General features: G+C 43.9%; 1 protein-coding gene across 2 annotated transcripts in view; it reads left to right on the forward strand.

Annotated features, from left to right (window-relative positions):
• RPTOR (regulatory associated protein of MTOR complex 1) overlaps positions 1-20,027 on the forward strand; it is a 163,370-nt gene that overhangs the window by 116,248 nt on the left and 27,095 nt on the right. For both annotated transcript variants that reach the window (XM_009276812.2, XM_009276813.2), the window contains exons 21-24: positions 2,691-2,809; positions 8,414-8,517; positions 9,530-9,713; positions 11,571-11,681. In XM_009276812.2, coding sequence (XP_009275087.1) covers positions 2,691-2,809; positions 8,414-8,517; positions 9,530-9,713; positions 11,571-11,681 — 518 coding nt within the window. The remainder of the gene's footprint in view (positions 1-2,690; positions 2,810-8,413; positions 8,518-9,529; positions 9,714-11,570; positions 11,682-20,027) is intronic.

Genomic DNA, 20,027 nt, shown 5'->3' on the forward strand with positions numbered 1-20,027 from the left:
CTGCAAGGTCCATTTAACTGGCTTTGAATCAGTCTGACTAATTACAGAGCTGTCTGCTTAGATTAACACCACGTCCCCCTTGCTCGGCTCTTTGTTTGCATCTCATGGATATTTTTTGCATTTTAGTCCATTACATGAAATCAAGCTGCTGTTCCTCCTGCCACCTCTGCTGCCTTCCATTATCCCACTGACTCCCGTGCTCAGGTTTTTACAAGGAGCTATGTCAGATGTGTCACTCGATTGAATCAGTGCAATGAACAACACTAACATGGGCGGGGGGAGGATGGCAGAAGAAGGGACCAGTCCTTCGAGTACCAGCTCTGAGCCTGAGATGCCTTTGTAGAAATTCCCTCTGTTCTTTTTTCAAAGGCTGCCGAGTGAATGAGGAATTGCACTGGCGCAGTTCTGTTTTAAATTTGTTTTTTCATGACGCTTAGATGTATAAAAAATGTCGTTGCGTTTTTTCATCGTGACTGCGTCATGAGTGAGGTGGTTATCAGAGACACTGGAAAAACTGATGGGCACCCTCTCGCTCTCCCTTTCTCTCCCTTTCCTTTTACTGTCTTTCAAAGGATTTAAAAGAAATCAAGCCGTCAGATTTCCCATTGGTCCTTGTGTAACTTCTAGCACAGGACCAAATGTAGGAGGCAAAGCTCTGAGCAGAGCTCAGACGACATTACCTGGCTAGCTGCTTCAGTGGCTGGGGCTTTTTTTTCCTCCCACAGCTTGTAGCACTTTGTCTCTCTCCCTGTCTTGCTCTTTCTTCTTCCCTCTCCACTTTCTCTCTCCCTGGTAATAGAAGCTTCCAGGATGAACATGGCAATTGCAAAGATAAAACCTAAATGGTCAGAAGCCTGGAGAAGACATACAAGCATTGTATCACCATCCTTTATGGTTGGGAGGCCTAACCCTCTTCTGAGCGGAGACTTACTTTATTGTGGATTGACATTTTCTTTATTTTCAACACGGACACAAGAGCTTCTGAAAAAGACAATGACTTTTGCCTATTATGACCAAAGACAAAACCCGAACTTGGGTCTGCACCGTTCTAAGTTGGTTCTGCTCAATTCACGCACGCCGTGCTCACGCATTCCTTGATTTCATACACTTTGAGCTCTGTCCTCAGCTGGCATAAACCAAATGTGCCAGATCAGTGCCCTTTGACTCTACTGTATCTTGACAGTTATTGCTTTATTGGATTATCAACTTCTTCATTTTTCCTAGGTGGATTTAACATTGTTGTACCTTTGTCAGGCCCTGTATCTTATCTGTCTTGGAAAGGTTAGGATTGGCTGTAGGAGTCTCTTGTATAGGTAGTCCCCAGCAGATGGGCAGCACTGTCCAAGTGGTGCTGTCATAAATATTTGTGAGATTTCTGCGTGAAACTCTGTAAGTAGACGCCACTTGGAAAATCCTTTGGATGTCAACTGAGTAAGAGACCCTTTTCATTGCTGGTCAAATGGGAGGATGGAGTTAGGTTACTGCCTTTGCACTTTGCAGAATGCTTTCTCGCGTGCTGGGGAATTTTTCTGGCAGAAGAAAGATTCCCTTGGCTAATGCAGACAAGTATATGAAGTGCAGCACGCATACTCCTGAAGCTTATTACCATGCGCTACTTGCCTTCTTCAGCCAAAGTTCAAAACTGGACTGTCCAAGTCTATTTTCTGTTGGTTTGAGTATCAGGTTTAGCAGCTATGCAAGGTGAGAAGCTGCTTGTTGACCAAGGAACCCTTTCTTCCTAACTTAACACTTTATATTTAGATGCCTCCAGAAACATGAAAGGAAATGCAGTAACAGCTTGATCTGTCATTTACCATTGATTGTGACTCATCCGAAATCCCTATTTTAGTTCCTTTTTTTGTTAGTGCAACCACTTTAATATTGTCCAAATGGCTCAACTCCCAAATGACGGTGTTACAACTATCAGACATTGTGAGGGTTAGAAGAAAGAATAACAAATTAAAGATTCGCCTAAAAGCAGCAAAATAAAATGTTCACAGAATTTTGTCAGTTGTTGCAAATGCTTATTAATTTGTTTTGTACTTTGAATCTGTCAGTCCCTTCTGCTGAAATACCAAACAGCAGATATTCTCATTAAATAACAAATTGGCAATTGAGGAATTGATACAAATGTCGATAGGAAAGACTGAGTTAGACTTACTGCTTCTCAAAGGTACAGGTCCTAAAGCTTCATTTTTAACATTTAGATTTTTAATAAACTTGTAGAATATATAAAACTCTGAACATTCAAGCTGAGTATTAATGCTTAAAACAGCAATAAAAATAACCATAAAAATATAAGCCAGTAACTGTGGTTTTATACTGTTTAGTATTTTAGCTCAGGAACTCCAAAGACGTTAGCTGGTCTTCCATTTGGCCTTTTCAGATTATTTGCTTTAGGAGCCTAGAAAACTAGCAGTTTGACTGAAGCTTATTTAGGTAGTCTTTAATTTATTTTTCTTTCTCCCACGTTCATTTTACAAGCCCTTGCAGAGTTCACAAAGAAAGACAAAATGGAGACAAAATGCCCACATAGGGTGTTTTTGAGCTCTTCTCTTGATGTTTTCTTAGATGTCATTGTGATGTTTGGAGTTCTAATGAATTTTCTCACATAAGATCAAAGAGTTTGAGTTGATGGATTGTCATGTGCTGTGGGGCTTTGTTTTTTGTTTTGTTTTTTATTATTTTAGGTGTGAGTTTCAACAGTGTTTATACCCAGATTTGGAGAGTACTCCTTCACCTAGCTGCCGACCCCTATCCTGATGTCTCTGACTTGGCTATGAAAGTTCTCAACAGTATTGCCTACAAGGTATGCCTTTCTGTGTTCGTGTGTGTCTGTGAGGCTTTTGTATGTTAATTTTTTTTTCACGCTTAGGTAAACCATAGGTAGATGGAACTGAATAGATCCACTGGCAGGCTCTGGTAAGTGGTCCTAGTTCAGTCTGGATCTATTGCAGAAGGAGCTTTTAATGTTTCAAAATTATAAACACTCATATCAACTCTTGATCAGGTAAAATAAATAAATGGGGGAGGGCCTGGGATTGTTTTAGGATATAAATTAGGTACAGACCTTAGACAGTAGGTCTTGTTTAGAAGTCTACTTATCTAGATCAGCCCCTGGGAGAAATCTTAAATATACTTCATTAAATTATCCGTTTGCAAACTGATTTAGATTATGCAAGTGGGACTGGCCTGCAGACTGAAGCCACAACGGCTCTCCAATCCAGGTGAACTAGTACATGTGAGTCAGCATGCAGACACCCCTGCCACTACTCACCTCTTCAACCCAGGCCTAATCCGCCTAAACCACCATCCTCATCACATTTCATCCTCCAAGGGTGACAAGATGTCCCTGGAGGCTGCCATCACTGCTGATTCAGAATTGCCAGCTTAGGGAGCTGTAGAAGCACCCTCACCTTCCACCTGAAACGAAGCACCAGGCCACCCCAGAACATCTTCTCACCAACTGCCTTCCCCCTTCTGCCCTGGCCGGTGGTGTCAGAAAGCTGTCTGAACGCAGTCCCGCCCACGTGCTTTCTAGTTGCTCTAGCATCAAGACCATGAGCCATTGCAATGCAAGATGACGTCTCTTACTGATGATTTCCAGTAAATAATCCTAAATCTTCAGACTTACCGGTTTCTAAGCTAAAGTTGCAGTAAGAGATGCCAGCATTGTGCACTACCATTTTAATGCCTTAGAGGTTTCTTGCTTTTAAATCTGATTTTCTATTGAGAAAATAGTTACTTATTTGAACTCTTTTATTTAAGTATACATGTCAGTGAGTGGTTTGAGTCTGGAGTTTGGGATGGAAAATTACTTTGACAGTGGGGGCAACGAGGTCAGCCCTTCTCTGATGATTCAGATGTACAACAAATTACTGTCAGGCTGGAGATGCCAAACTAAGGTGAATAAGAAAAGGAAAAGGTGAAAGATTTCCCTCTCTCTGCTCTAGATGCATGAAACTATTTCAGTTTTGTATTTTAGAAGGCTCTTTGCAAAATGAAATGTTACTCCTACTGTGGGATTAAAAGGGATATAAAGAGGAACCAAATCTGCTTTTCCCGTCTTAAATATTTTTTCAGGACTTACTCCCTTGCTAGTGGAAAGAGATGTATAAATATTAATAAAGATGCTGCTGTGCCCTGCAGATGTCTTCACTAGCACTGCTGTGGGTCTGCTTAGCCAGCAGGAATTTTGATCATTACGTTGTGATATCCGTAGTGAATGTTGTGACTGGTTTGGTAAATTCTGTGTTGATTCTGACAAGTTTGGACCTAGATGTCTTGGTACTGAATGGAGTCCAAAAGCTCAAGTGGATGGGTATCGTGCATCTCATGCCCTGCTTCTCAGACAGCTGCTCTGTCCCTGGCTTTCTAAGGCAATGGCTTTTCAAATGGTTTTGCGAAATAATAAAAGAAGCATTCCCATTTACAAAGATTTTTATCTGGGGATGTTTCACTGAACAAAACTTATTTGTTCTTCTTTGCCTTAGCCATAAGATCCATAAGGAAAGTATTTAAAAATGCAATTTGTTCAGCAGTTTGGGCAGCTGCGTATACAGTGGGCTAACTGCTGTGCGCTTCATGATACTGTGGGCTTTGCTTTTGCCAGTACCCACCTGGCTTAGGTGGCTTCTAAAAAGGCTTTTTTTAATTAAAAAAAAAAACAAACCTATTAACAGCCCACCAAAATGGAAGTTAAGGCTTCAGATCCTGGGTTATGATCTGGCCTTTATTCATTTCGTTATGGACAAAGCTCCTGCTGTGAGCAGTGCTGCCAGGATTTACAGCCTGAACTCCGTGTCTCTGCTGGTGTGAGCTCAGACAGATTGTAGGAGTTGCCTGATGTGTAATGCAAATTAATAACAATTAAATTTTTGCTAACTGTATCCTGAGATCTTTCCTTGGTGCTAATGAAGCTTTGTTGCATGTAAAAGGGAGCAGCCTGGATGCTGCCCACGGGCCCTTTGGTCCTCCCGAGTATGTGCAAACAATGCATTTTCCATTTTGTTGTTTGAATTTTATCATTGAATAAAAACAAAAGTTGATTTTCTTGCTTAAACAAAAATACTGCTTCAGGTGAAGTAAAGCACTTGAATATTCTCGGGCTTTAATCCTTTTGTTCTAATTAATACAAAATGCAAGGAACAAGAGGCTTCATTTTGGAACTTGGGCAACTGGAGGTTTCTTATATTAACACAACCGAACAAAGCACTGCGATCTGTACGACATTGCCTGTTACTGTCGGGCTTTTTAGCTGAAAGACCTGAACAAATTAGCCATGGGCTTATACTTCTGGATGGTATCGGTGAACTGCATCTTCATTTCTGGTGAACTAATTATTTAGCCTCAAAATGTTGCCAAGCTCTGTGCTTTAAGTCTTTATGATTTTTAAACATATTTTGTACCAGGCAGGTGTTAGTCATGTAACTCAGTTGCCCTGATGGGTGATCAGACAACACATGGAGAGCAGTGTCGTTGGAGAGCTTAGAAGAAGTAAATATTGCTACGCTTTTTAATCCCCTGCAGTAAAACACAGGACCAGTACTGTGAGTTTTGTGACTGTGCAAAAGTCCAGTTTAAGAGTCTGCATTTGTAAAATAGTTATTTGCAAGGCACTGCGTGAATTTAAAGCAGAATTTTTGTTTTCAAATGAGACCAGTCCTATTCAGGTTTTCTAACAGAGCCGTGAATATAGATCTTTATCTACAAGAGAACTCCAGTGGTCTTTAAATAGGGTGATGTCTTTCTGAGCAGCCGGTGAGTAGGTTGCACAGACGTGCATGCTTCCTGGATGTGAAATACGCCGTTTTATTTCATGGGCTGATTAGACATTGCTAGTTCTCACACAGATTGTGGTGGTGTTGTGATTTATATTTATGAAGCAGATTGGAATGGTACAACTCTCATTCCCAGCCCAATCTTCCAAAAAAATCCAAAACACGCTTTTTGCCTGTACCAAAACAAACGAAAAGGACCCAGTAAGCAACGCCGGCCTTTTAAGACTTTTTGAAATCACAATTAATTAAGGGAAGTTTGCTTCCTCACAGGTTGCTTCATCCAGCTGTTTTTAGTGGAAGTCTTGAGGCTGAATTATCCCAGGAGTTATTCCTCCACGACATCGCTCCTTGGTTCAGGCTTTTCTGTGCATGAGCAAGTAATTCTGAGTGTGCTTTTTTTTTTTTTTTTTTTTTTTGACTCAATTTGCAAAGTTATGAATTACCATCTCCCCTCCCGAAAAAAGATGATTTGACTGGCAAAGGAGCAAATCCCCAGGAAACGGGGAGCTGCTGCCTCCAGCAAAATACACTGTCATATCACTGAACTGCGGCCCTCACGCTGCTCGCTGCCTTCAGAAAAGAAATTGCTTTTTTATTTTTTCCAGGAAAATGAAGGCTGTCTGCCACGCTCATCTCTCTGTGTACCCCTTCAGCAAATTATCGTTAGCTGACCTTGTCCCTCTGCTGTGAAACAAGGTGACCTGACCCATTTCAGGTGACAGAGACCTGACTGTGAGAATCTTAAAACTGAGCCTTCTGCGACTAATTAAAATTAGTTATGAATAATAATAATATGTCACTAGTTGCTAAATTGTTTCTGCTTTCTTTCCATTCTCATGGCGTGATCATCTGTCCCAGCCCCATGTAGCAACGTCTGCTCACCGGAGACCTCACTGCATTCCTGAGTGATGGAGAGATGAGTGACCTTTAGCACCCCTCCCACCCACATATGAAAAGGAGGAAAATAACACATAAAATGAGCTTGTCTTGTACGAGGAGGCTGGCTCGGGGGCAGCCAGGCTAGCCGGAGGGCATGGCACTTGCCTTCCCAGCCGTAGCAATCTGGTGCTTGCTGCGGTGTAGGTGTGCTGTATGGTGACGGTCATCACCGCTCCTATCCTTTGGAGCCAAACAAATGATGGTCAGGAGGGCTTGAACCCTGTCGAAGCGAGGGAGGTGAAAGCCTCGCTGGTTCGTTTGAGGAAGGGAGAAGTGGAGGGCACCTTAAAAGGCCTTTTGGCTCCTGCAAGGAGAGGGCAGGGTGTCTCCCAAGCACAAGCACCTCAGATTTCTCTCTGCAACAGGCACGTGTGGGCTTTGAGTGCAAAGACGGGTACTGTTGTTCACGATGGTTGTTGGTTCTGCCTTGTAAAGGCATTAACTTCTAAAAGGCTCGTTAGCTGTCCGGGCTCCAAAAGACCACGCATACAGCTCTTGCTTTTTGCGTGCTCTGTGTTTCAGTAGCTGCTGGTCTTAGCTTGCTCAGCTTGGTTTCAGCTGGATGCAAGCCCTAGTGTCATCACCTGAGAACCCCGCTCGGCTCCTGTGCTGCGAGATGTGAATTTTCTTAGTGTTTGAAGAGATGATAAAAGTCAGCTTGCCTGTGGGATAGCCGTATTTGTCCCTCCAGGTTTTCTATGCCGGTCTGGGGCTTCCTTTAAAAGTTATTTCAATATGTGAGAAATTTCAAACATTTCACAGAAGGCGGGGTAACGTGGAAGAGGAGGAAAGGAGTCTGTAAGCAATGAAGGACTTCTCCCTTTCTAAAGGGGAGGCTTGTTTGCACGGCATGAGCAGCGTGCTCAGCCTGGAGGAGCGCAAGACGGTGATGTAGCTGTCTCTGCACTTCTCACTGCCTTTCCCCTGGCTTGTGTTTGAGGCCTTCCCCAGGAGAAAGGACAATAACTTCTCAGGCTCTTGCAGAAACAGGTCTCTCCTAGCTGGTGGCTGAGTGCCAGGGTACCGTTTTGCAGGAGGACTGGCTGTGTTTTGTAGAGCTCGGAGCAAGCCAACCATGTAAATCCCCTGCCTTCCCCATAAGAGCAGATGTGGTGCTGCTGGAAAGGGCATCCTCTAACAGACTCTGGAAAAGCTCGGCTCTCGTTAGGGGAGATGGAGCAGCAACGGGAGGCAGTTTCAGGCAGCTGCTGGATTTACAAGGAGAGTTCTGACTCGAATGTGAAATCAGGGTCAGAATGCGTGCTTGAATTATAGTCGTGGTAAGAATTGCAGTCCTCTGTCGCAAGGTGGGAGGGAAAGCCTGGTTGCTGAAGGGGAACCCCCGGGCTGTCTGCCTGCCCGCTGTCAGCTTGTTTCAAAGTGCTGGTACAGGTCGTAGGCTGCAACTGATTTAGGGAAAAGGCTTATGTGTTAGTCAAAGCCATTTCCCTGTAAGTAACAGAAGGGTACTTTCTGGTAAGTGTTTTCTGACTAAAAAAGTGGTAAAATCATCCTATGTGTTGAGATCTGCACAGGGGCTTTTTTTCATATACATTTTTAAACACCCACACGCACACTGATAGAGAGCTTAACTTCATTTAACCCCAGGTGTGCAATTGTATTAGATAATAAACAGCTGTGGTTGGCATTTTGCAGTCTTGTCTGTTCAGGACTCTGCTGTGTTTTCTCTCTAGGCTACAGTAAACGCTCGCCCCCAGCGCATCCTCGACACCTCCTCGCTGACTCAGTCTGCCCCTGCCAGCCCCACCAACAAGGGCATGCACATCCACCAAGTGGGGTAAGCTCCAACGTTGCTTTCTAGCACTTTTGCCATAGTGTGTTTAGGTGCTCCCTGCCAGTCACCATTCAGGCAGCAGTCCCAGTTAACTGCACCAGAGTGAACCAGCTAAGGTCTTGGTAGCTTCTTGTTTTAGCACTGGTAGGGTGTTCAGAAACAAAAGCTCTGGGAAAAGGTGGGGAGTTTCTTCCTGTATTTCTTTTTAGGACAAAGAGTAACAAGTCGCACTAATTATCTAAAGATGAATTGAAAGGAAGAGCTAACTGTTGCTGATTTTACTGATGCACTCTGGTCTGACCTGTGTGGTATCCAAATTTCCCATTGAAGTCTAATCTGTATTTTCTGCACTTTCAGCTGATAAAAGTCAGGGTTATCTGATGATCAACAAGTGATGCCTAAACTGCAGTGAAATTGAGATAATGGTGTGGGCAAAGCTAGGATTTGAAAATTTGATTATTTCCCAAAACCTGCTCTCCAAGAGAAAACACCAGGCTTTAGATCTAGCAGCCCCGTAATCAGTGTGCACCAGTATAAAAATCACAGTTGAAACAAAGGGCCCAGAACTTCACGGTGATTTTTTTTTTTTTAAATGTTCTCTGATAGTATAATGTAACTGTGCAATAAGATAAATCTCGGTTTACATGTAAATTAAAATGCTTTTCCGTGGGCTGACAGGACTTCCAGTCTCCCCATTGAAATACAATGGCTAGTCGGTGTGCCTTAGGTCAGACTTCGTGTCCTGTGGGCGTGTGACTGTTGGACCTGCAGGTTCTCGAAATGTTAATTTCTTATCCTCAATCTGGAGTTGGTGCAGTCGAGGTTCACTCTTGTTTTGGGGTTTGTATGTCTTTTGGAGGGGATGGGGGGATTGTGTTCTTTTGTTTTTGTAGAGGAAGCACAGCCGTGAGTATAAATCTTATAAGAAGGAAACAGAGTAAAAGTAACGTAATTCACATGCTAAGAGTCTCATGTCCAGTGATACCTAAATCCTTCCCTCTTTTTTGATCTTTAGAGGGTCACCTCCAACCACTAGTACAAGCAGCTCCAGCCTGACAAATGATGTGACAAAACAGCCAGTCAGTCGGGACATCACATCTGTAAGACCTGCCAATGTCGGCAACGTGGGGGTTCAGTATACTCCCCACTCCCACCAATTCCCCAGGACGAGAAAAATGTTTGACAAAGGGCCAGAACAGGTAAAGAGACTTGCCTTTCAGATCTGACTACTTCCCCGCTCCATTGGGTTTTGTTATACATTCTGTTCTTTGTGGTTTATTTCTACATATCTCTTGTTTGCTTCTAGCTGTTGTCAACTCCAGACTGGCTTCCTCTAACCAGTAAAATAAAAATTGATTAATTTTTTTTCTTCAGGATAAATTTTGTTTTGTAGCCTTTGATAGGGCATTATTCACTTCTGCTACTAAGAAGTGTTTAATCAGAGTTGATTGCTTATTCTTTCATAAACATTTGTCTACCTGAGTGATAGTGCAGAGTCAGACCGGTGACCCTCAGATGCTTTTTCTCCAACCTCAGCAAAGCAGGGACCAAGAATAAAAAAGGGCAGATTCCTTTTCCTTGTACAAACTGGCATTCCTCTCGAGAGACTGATAGGTGCTTCCGCACCGGAAGATTCACCTTCTTTCCACCACCCCATACCCACTCCATGCTTGGCAGCCCCTCTTCGCTATGTACAAGGGAGGATGTGAGCCCAGACTATTACTAGGAAGACCAAAGCTCATCACAGGTCGCCCTGCTGGAAGAGAGCTGTCAGTTAAGAGCTGGGAGGACCTCTGGGAGGAACAGCGGTGACTTCTCTTTTTGGCATGCAAGCAAGCCAACAAGGGTTTTGCATACGTTGTACCATTCTGAAGACAGTCATCAGGTACTGGGCATTCTTCCATTTACAGAAGGACTGATGTGGTGCCAAGTAGAGCAATCAGTCAGATTTTAGTATACACAAAGGATTCTGAATGTCACCTTCAGGTGACTTCAGATGAGTCATGTCAGATGAATATGGTTGAGTCCAAGCACACTTAGACATGCTTGTGGCCATCATTTGAAGATAGAGACTATTACGTATCAATGGTCAGCGTTCTTCAGGATTCAGCCATCTGGCAATAGTTTTGTGTCTACCTCTCTCTCTTCTTCAGCGCATTTCCAGGATTTTTCTGGTGCTGGCTCTGCAGATGGGAGGAAACTGAAAAGGCAGCAGGTGTGTTCTGCTGCCTGTACTAATGCACAGAGCATGATGGGGGAGGACGTTGACCCTCCCTTTCTCCTTCCTGGTACTACAAAAAGGAAGGATTCTCCCATCTGAAGCGGTGGGGTGTGTGCATTGCAGTCCACAGGACAAGTGGATGGCACAGCTTTTGGGTGTTCTGACTACTGAGAAGTAACTGCTCTTCACTTAAATTGGCATTTCTGCCTTTCTTTAATGAGTGATCTCACAGAAGCTACCGGAGGTGGAGAGTCAATTCCTTTGTGTGATTACAAAAAAAAAAAAAGTTGAAGCCTTAGCAGGAACACCTTCACTTCTCATGGGGATGGCAGCACTAGGCTGGATCATATTTCTGAAAAAATGGATGAAACCTGGTTGAATGGAGCAGCCTTTCTGTTTTCTTGTTGGATGTCTTGTGCTTTGTAACAGATACTCAATGCATATATGCCCTTGATCTGAAGCTGTGTCTGGCTGTGATTTATCCTGAATGATCTTCACTGCTCCACTGTCTCTCATGCCAGATGCTTGGGAGACCATGAGAAAACTCATCCTGGGACTTCATTTTGACGATGCACTGATGCTTTAGCCCTGATTCATACGGTAGCCTGATTATGTCTTGTGCTGTGCAGATGAGGGAATTTGCGCATTTCCAAAGAGTTAATGTAATGACATTGATCTTAAAGCTAGATGTAAAAAATGTCACATCCTTGGCAATGTGTTTGAGCTTTTTTCTGCCCGGTGATGTGTTGAAGGCAATCTGGGTATTACTGTGTATGCATCTTGTCCATGTGAATGGGAGGGATGTGGGTTAACATCCTGCTCTCTTTCTGGACAGACTACTGACGATGCCGATGATACCGTTGGACACAAAAGTTTCATTTCAGCCACAGTGCAGACGGGGTTTTGTGACTGGAGTGCGAAGTATTTTGCTCAGCCAGTCATGAAGGTAATACTTTGCTATCTCTCTGCATGCTTGTTGAATCATGGCACTGCAGCTCTTGAAAAGTGATGGTGTCCTGAGCGTAGGCTAGTGGCTTTCTCTGTTCTTTTTGCCTTCCTTTTCCGTCAGTCTGGGGAGGGAAAGGAATGAACTTACTTGCATCATGCTGCTCTGGGGAGCTGCGTGACCACTGTACTTGTAAAGTAAGAGGGGAGAAATCATCAGAGGGAGCTGAAGAGTTAGTGACAGACGGGACAGTGCTAGGGAAAGAACCCAGAACAAAAGCCCTGCACCCCCTGGGGCACGTTCAAGAAAGAATGTAAGAATGAGGAGAGGTTCTGTAGTTGGTCCGGATCCACCAGTTTTGCACAGTTGCAGGTTGCACTGCAGAGTTGTTTCATTGCAAATGTTGTGCTTGTCTGTATATTTAGAATTGTATTATAGTAAAAATTAATTGATTTTTTTTATATATATATATTAAAAAATGGAGTAAGGAAGGCCCTTTATTCCAGAAAGGGCTGTGAGAGGCTGGAGAAGGAGAGGGGCTGTTTTCTTTCTGACATTCTAGCTGAATTTTCTGGCTGTGATTTTGCTAAAACAAGCAGAGAAATGGTGGACACGGCTGCCCTGAGCAAAGACCACGTAATCCCAGTGGCAGCAGAACATACCCTCTGCTTCAAGTTTGGCTTGACTGTTCTCTAGTGTGACTTCAGAGCTGTGCTCTGCTTATGGGCACCCTGTGTAGACACCTTTAACTTAAAAAGGAGAAAGTGATAGTGACTGGACGTCCGCATGACTGCCTGGGGGAAACTTTGGAGGCATTGTTGTTGTTTTGTAAAGTTTAAAAAAAAAAAAAGTTCTATTATGGCAAAGAATGAGGGTGGTAATGACAAATCTCCATTGAGATGTCTTTAGAAGTGAGTGTGTTCTGGTAACTAAGTTGGCTTTATGTGAAGTGAGAGAGACACTGAAGCCCTGTTCTAGGAAAAAACAAAAACAGGGCTCTTAAGAGATGGGCAAAGATTGTCAGTGACCGGAAAGAGAAACTGTTAAATTCCCAGAATCTTTTAGCCAAAGATCAGGTTTCAATTTTAAGTATGAAATAAAAACAAGCGGTAAATCTCACCTTATTATAAGCAAACACGATAAGGCAAGCCTCCAGGTACCTTGGGAGTCAAGCAGCACAAACTGTAACAGAACTTTCAGCTTAATTTCTTGGAGGTATTGCAATATCTGTGAATAATAATGCACAGTCTGTATTAATGCCATTACCTGAGCAACTCCACAATGGATGTTTATATGCAACCACTGATATTTAAATCTTATTAATGAAGAAATTGTACATTTTTATGTGCTCTCTCATCCAGGATTTGCCACTGAGCCATCCGTCACCGCTCCTTCCACTCTTTAGGCATGTTAAATTGTTTGGTGATGAGGTGAGGTAATTGCCCCCAAGTTTAAGGATATCAGAAAACTAGTTACATGGCAGCCAGTTTCTGTGTAGCTTTGATTTCTTTAGAGAATCACCAGGAGGAAAGACTAGATGGTAAAGTGATTGCCTGACGCTTCCTCAGCTGCTAGTGAAATTAACTTTCTTCTGATATCATTAGCAGAATAATTCATTAGGATATACATCTGGCCTGTGGGGCTTGGTTGCTTGGACAAGCTTTAAACCAAGGTTTTCTCTCATCAAGATGAGTTTTGGTGTCTTGATTCAAGTCCAGAAGAGAGTACAAGAGGAGGAGGAGGATGTTCCATCCCTTCGTTCTTATTAAAAACATTTGTCTACTTTCTAAGGAAAGCTTTTCCCAGTGAAGGGGGGTGTCTTTATTAATAAAATAAATCATGGTAGACAGCCAATCAAAGGCAGGTTCAGTGTGTAGATGGGGAGCTTTGTGTGCGTGTATGTGTATGGGTTTAGTACTTAATGTGCATAAAATAGAGAAAATTACTTTAGGGGAGGAAAGAAAAAATGTGGAGCGTTCCTGTACTAATTCACAGAAGCCAGGGAGGGGGAGTCATGGAAATTGAGGGCTCCCCTGCACCCCAGTGAGTCCCAGAGTGTTCAGTGTCTCACCATGAGAATTAAGGTGCTGCAGACTACACCCCTGTGCATACCACGTGTGCAGTGGTCTGTCCCTTCAGCTTTTACTAGTATAGCAGGAGTAGTAGCACGTATGACAGCGATGGTTCTTTTAATAGTTCCCTAAGTGGTTTCGTTTAGAAATGCTCACTGACTGGGGCTGAGTTTTCTGAGCACAGACTGTCCTCAACAGCAATGTTTTAGGTAAAATTTGAGCAAAACAAAACCGTGTTTTCTAATAAAACAAGGAAGAGAATTGATTTCCCCGTTACTTCTATAAAGCAGCTTTAAAAGGCCAAGTAGAGGGTTTCTGCAGAAAAACTTGCGTGTTATGCTGTAGTAACGGGGAATTATATGTATCTTTGTAATTAGGGGGGGGGGTGTGTGTGTGTGCAAGGGACGGGGAGAAGTCCCTTTACGAGAACTTTCTTTTGGCGTTCCTTGATTGCTGCTTGTGTAATCGGGCAGGACTGGCCATCCAGTGACTCAGGTGTTGGCTGAGTTCCTACAGAGTGCTCCTTTCCTAGAATGGCTGTTCCTGCAGCAACAAGGAACAAACAGCCCTGGCTGGTGGCTGCTGTCTTTTGGAAACTTCAGCCTCATGAAAAAGGCAAAGAGCAAAGTCTACCAAGTACTGATGGGAAAAGATGACATCGATGTTTAATTCCAATACCTCATTTGGAGATGCAGCCTACCGTCATAAACAGGGAAAGAGAAGACAACTATTCCTGTAATGAATAAACATAGAATGACTGTGAGTGCATCTTAGTCATATTTAATTTATGCATTTAGTTTTGCTTCATAGACCTTGCTCTGAGAATGCTTTCACTGGAAAGATTGAGGGATTAATTTCCAGCGTAAATCACTGGCTCAGTTTCAAGCCATCATACCGAATTTGATTTCTTGATTATCTAATCAAATAAATGGAGAAAGAAAATACTGCATTGTGAATTCTCAGTGTGCCGGGAAAAACAGATACCTACCCTAGCTCTGATCTCTACAAAAGTCTTTCCTCGTCCTGAAAACTCTTGTGGCCAAAGGCTGTTCTGCTAACCACAGGCGGTCTTGAACTGAGAGGTACAGGAAAACCTTGTTGCCAGCTGTCAGGAAGCCCTGAGTCAAGGAGAGCGGGAGCCAGCATCTGTTATTTCCAGGACTGGCAGAACATGCAGGCAGGAGCTGGTAAGGATCCTGGAAGGTGAGAATTACATAAGAAATCCTTCCTGATAAATCCCTGCCTTAACTTCAGCACTGTGTCTTGGCCGTTGTTCAAAGTCCTGGTAGAGAAGTGAGCCTTCCGTGCAATTGCTGCAGTAACGTTAACCAGGGAAAAACTGTATTTACTACTGGAGCCATCTGCTGAATCTTCCCTGCTCCCCTCCAAACGCTGACTTCCACGTTGAGAGGGAGAGACAGTGTTAAAGAAGAGAAACTTCGTTGGCTTTCAAATGGCACTGCTTGGTGGGAGGTTTCAGAATCGTAATTGGTTTCTGTCTGAGTGGAAGCTCAGAGATGTTAGGAATCGGTGGCATGTCATGATCCTCATCGTGTAGCACTGTTTGTGACTCCCACGTACCTCTGGGAGCTCTGCTTGGAGCAGAGCTGAGCAACAGCCAAAACCGGGCTGTTGTTTACTAAAATGACTTTCTGATGCTTAAATGGGAGCTGGCTGGGAGGGAGACGAAGACATGAATGATGAGCCTAAGTAGTTAGTTCTTTTGAATAATAATTTCTGGTTTTCCAGCCAGCAGCAGCTGGGCTAGAGGTCACAGCTCTCTGCTACACACACATCCTGACGTACTCCCGTCCTTGTCTGTCGCCAGAAGTTCCCTTGTGACATGTTCTGTGGGGTTCATATTTTCATAGATTATTGCTCCCTCCTGACGAGAACATTCATACAGCTCTGTTCCGCAGGCGGATGGGCATGGAAGGGAAGGGATTGCATTTTTCCTGCATGCTCTGACTCCGTCTGCTTGGTCGGTCAAAACCTTGCCTGTTTGGCAAAAGTACGCTAATTGCCTGTGTCATGCTTAACTGAACTAGTATGGAGTGTCTCTGCTAGGTTACAGTTATTTGCAACACTTTTTAAGGATAAGTTGAGTTCAACAGAGTTTATTTCATTAAGGGTATTGTATGTTTACTCTCTGATAACAATTTGGAAGGACCCACGGGGATTTTTCTGCGTTATTCTTGCCGTTTTTCTTCTCGCAAAGCTCCGTGACCCTCCCACAGTATCGCAGAATCATGCCAGGTTTCTTTCTGTGCAGGCTCAGGCCCTGTTACTTTCTCTTTTTAACTTGCCTGTTCACCAAATTCCAACCAGCATCAATCAGCTTAATGATAACACTGGGACTGGTGAGACCCAGAGTCTGGATCAGAAGTGGAGCCACCGAAAGTAAGTATCTAGCGCTCAGCGAGTATATTTTGGGCATTTTCAGCTGCGATCCCAGCTGGACGTGGGGGAAGATCTTGGACACACACAGATCCTGGCGGAAGCATCTTTGCAGGAACCTCCCTTACCAATTCCAAGGTGATGACATCCCCTGTCTGCAGAGCCCTTGGCACAGAGAGTATGCTTGAGTCAACTGTACCAAAGCCAGGATTTTGACATATGCCCTTAGTCTTCTCCTACTGCAAGGAGCTGGATTGCATCGTAAAGCGATACATGGATGTAACCCCTTCACAACATAGCAATCCTCTGGGCAAGCATCTGGGACTCCCCTTTGCTCACATCTTCAGAGGAAGAAGAGGAAGACACAGATGGCAAACAGGTGATAGTGGAAGCAGAGGCCGCCCTAGAGCATACACGAATTGCAGGTGCTGCAGGACGGTGCCCAGGCACCCAAAGTGGAACAGGCCAGGTAAAGACATCATCCGTTCTTTGCTGTTCCGAGGGAGGAAGGGCTTTTGCTGGGGATGGTGTCCAGCTTTCAGGTTTGTCACATTCAAGCAGCACACCAGCAGTGCAGACGCAAACAGGGAAACTGAAACAAAAAGCGACTGATTAGATAGGATTCCATGCAGGAAAATCTAGGCAGGGCCCTTCTCTCCCCTCATCAGTTGATGCCTTACTCGTGATCCAATGATCTCAGTAACGTGCTGGGGATCTGAGGTAATGAAATAATCTCTCCCTAATGTTTTTCTGATATGTCTACAGAGTCAGCTTTGACTACTGCCCTGCCCCGGAGTTCAGGGTATCTGCAGGAGGGAGCTGTGTGCAGTAGCAGAGACAGGGTATGTTTGGTTTCTATGAAGAAACACTTTTGTTGACCTGGCATAGCACACATCACTGTTATATCACCCAGCACAAGTGTTGTCTCCAGAATGGTCAAAGCAATCAGAGATCACATCTAACAAGATATAGAAGGATTTTGTCATTGTCAGTTCTGTACAGACAGCAGAGAGGAGAGCCTTAAGCAGTGGGCGGTAAAGATGCCTTTACTCTCTACCTAAGGAAATTATAACCATTTTAATTCCTTTTTTAAGGACCTGCAGATGAATGCAGGGCTCAAGGATGCAGCAGAACGCTACGGTTGAAAGGACGGTAAATGTGCTCCAGAGACTGTGCAAAAAGAAGATGAGGTTTCAATGAGGAGAAAGGACAATATGTGTGTGAATACTCACGGGATGGAGCTGGGCCCTGCCTGCAGGCAGCCTGGAGAGGAGGAGGTGCAGGAGCCAGCACAGGTGGATAGAGACAAGCACCTGCATCCTTCTGCACCTCGGGAAAGTGCGCTGCGGCAGCCCGCCCTCCATGAACACACGTTCTCATCAGAGAGCTTGGCCTGCATGCTGCAGCCTCTCGGGGATGTCCACTGATGGGTCAGTGATACCACGCAAGAAGCACATAGTTGCACACAGTTTTAAGAGGATCTGTATGTGCGTTTTCAAAAATAAATGCTTTGGTGTTGTTGGGGAGGAGTCGTACTCTTTTTACGATAAAATCTTGCACTCTTGGTGCATTCATCGCGCAGGTCTTCACTTGCATTTCTGAAAGGATCTCAGGTGTATGTGGGCTTTGGGTTGCTAGTGGTTGGACCTTTGATGGTTGGACGTTTGACGGTTTATTGTCTCCAAAGCAATCAATATACACCGTTTCAACATAACAAGCAGTATTGGAGATTTCTCACAAGCCAGCCTGCCAGAACTTCCCAGAGATTTGTCATCCCATTAGTGACAAGCTGTAGGTGGTGCTGGCCATACTTCTGTCTTGGTTTCTTGCTCAGTCCCTTTTGCCATCTGCTCCTCCGCTTGCAGGTGGTATGCAGGACGCACCAGGCAAGAGGGTTTTTGAATGGAAAGACCATTTCTGCCACCAAAACCCGTTCACTGCTGTTCAGCAGTGGCCAAGGCAGAAGCTGTCCTAGCGAGCTTGGGAGGACGGGCAGTCACTGAGTAGCATGGATGGAGGGGTGTTTGCTGGTCTCGATGAGCTTGGTGTGACTATCCTGGCCTGCATATGTGCCTTTTTACATCGCTATTCCTCTTGACTGGGAGCCTGCACACTGTCTCCCTCTCGTCAGAGTATTTCTTCCTACAGTCACTTGCACTAAGTGTACTTCAGCTGTGTCGGAGGCTTGTCTTGCCACATGCGATCTACCGATGCTATAGCGTCTAGGGACCATACCCTGAGAGATGTTGTAATAGGAGGAATCTTTATTACTGATATCAGATGATAAAAACAACTGCCTGCTCAGCCTCCTTGGTGGAAGAGTTAAGTTATTTTTCTTCAGACCTGAAAGGCCCAGCAGCTCCTTTAATCTGATATTCTTTATCTGCTGGAATGAAGAGTGCTTTGCTCAACTGTATAACTGCGTATTTCTTAGTCCTAAACTGTGAAAGCCGCTGGGTGCCTGTAGGAGAATTTACCATTCTGCTCGTTCCCTTCTCTTCCCCTGGCCTTTTAGGTCTTACTTTAATTTATTCCCAGAGAAGCTGGATTTTCATTAAGGTGTAGGTATAATCTCTCTGCTCTCAAATCTCCTTTGATGTATTTTATCTTAGGTTTGTTTATTGCTTTACATTATTGGTCATTTGTCATTGCCTTTGTAATAGATGTTGTAATCTTGAAAAATTGAAATAGTAGTGCTTTTTTTTTTGCCAGGAGGAAGGGTGGAGGGTGGGTTTCTTATTTTTTATTTATTTTGAAGAAGCAGAAATTCAGCTCAGTAATAGTTGTTTTCCAAGGTATAGTGTATTTTGAAGACAGTATATATAATAGCGACAGATGATTTAAGTACTTTCTCATTCAGGAAAAAAAGTATGTGTTTGTGGGGAGTGGGGAAGGAGCGAAAGAACTTCATCTTTTATGTCTCCCTTCTCCAAGAGTTACTCCTTTTGGAAAAGCTATCGTTTCCTTCATCAAAAGAAGCTACATTAGAGTCCTGTATCTCGGCTCCCTAACTGATCCAAGGATGTTTCTAGAGCAGTGGTGTTACTAGTCCTGGATAATTTTTTTAAGTATTAAATAAAAGACACATCATATATAGCTCCTGCAGTGGTTTTGGCGATGAGATTGTATGAGTTTATTCCTTTTGATCCTGTACTTTGACTAAGGCTACGAATACCTGTGATCTCTGCCAGTCATTAGGAGCAGCACCTTGATTTATCAAATCCCTGGCAGGAGCTGCCGGTAGCACTGGTGCGGAATCCCGGATGGGCCTTCTGGCTAGAGGGCGGATTTTGCAGGGGAAACCATGGTGGTATGCCAAAGCCTGGAGCTATGGGGTGTGAATAAATATAATAAAATAGGTCAGAGTGGCTGTATGCTGCTCCAGGGCCTCTCTCCAATTTCAGGTGGAACTTCGTGTGTAATCAAACCAAGATGACACAGGGGCATCATTTTCTTGCGACCAATTCTGGTATGGGAAAGTAAACCAGTTGCTGTTACTAGTAAACGTGATGTTGGTAACTTGAGCATCTCAGGAATTCGAAAATAAAGGAATGCCTTTTTTGGCCTGCAGTCATTTATTAGCAATGAGAGAAAGATTTTAATGTGTTCTGAGTTTTCTGTCTGTATCAAAGCTCTGTTCTCCCTTTAATCTCAGGATTGCGATGTGATGTTTTTCAGCAGAAAAGTGTTAAGCAGAGTAATCTGTATTGCACTGAAACTGGGCTCGTGTTTAGGGAGGAAAGGAGTTACGGTGACTGGGTGTGCGGTAGAAAGAGGTTCCTTACCAACCCGTCGCGTGTGGTACAGCGGTGGGTGATCTGAATGTGCACGGTTCTTCGGAAACCTCATGTCATTCACTTTGGAGGAATGCCTACGA

The sequence above is a fragment of the Aptenodytes forsteri genome, unplaced genomic scaffold, assembly GCF_000699145.1.
Source record: "Aptenodytes forsteri isolate BGI_AS27 unplaced genomic scaffold, ASM69914v1 Scaffold34, whole genome shotgun sequence".
Classification (NCBI taxonomy): Eukaryota; Metazoa; Chordata; class Aves; order Sphenisciformes; family Spheniscidae; genus Aptenodytes; species Aptenodytes forsteri.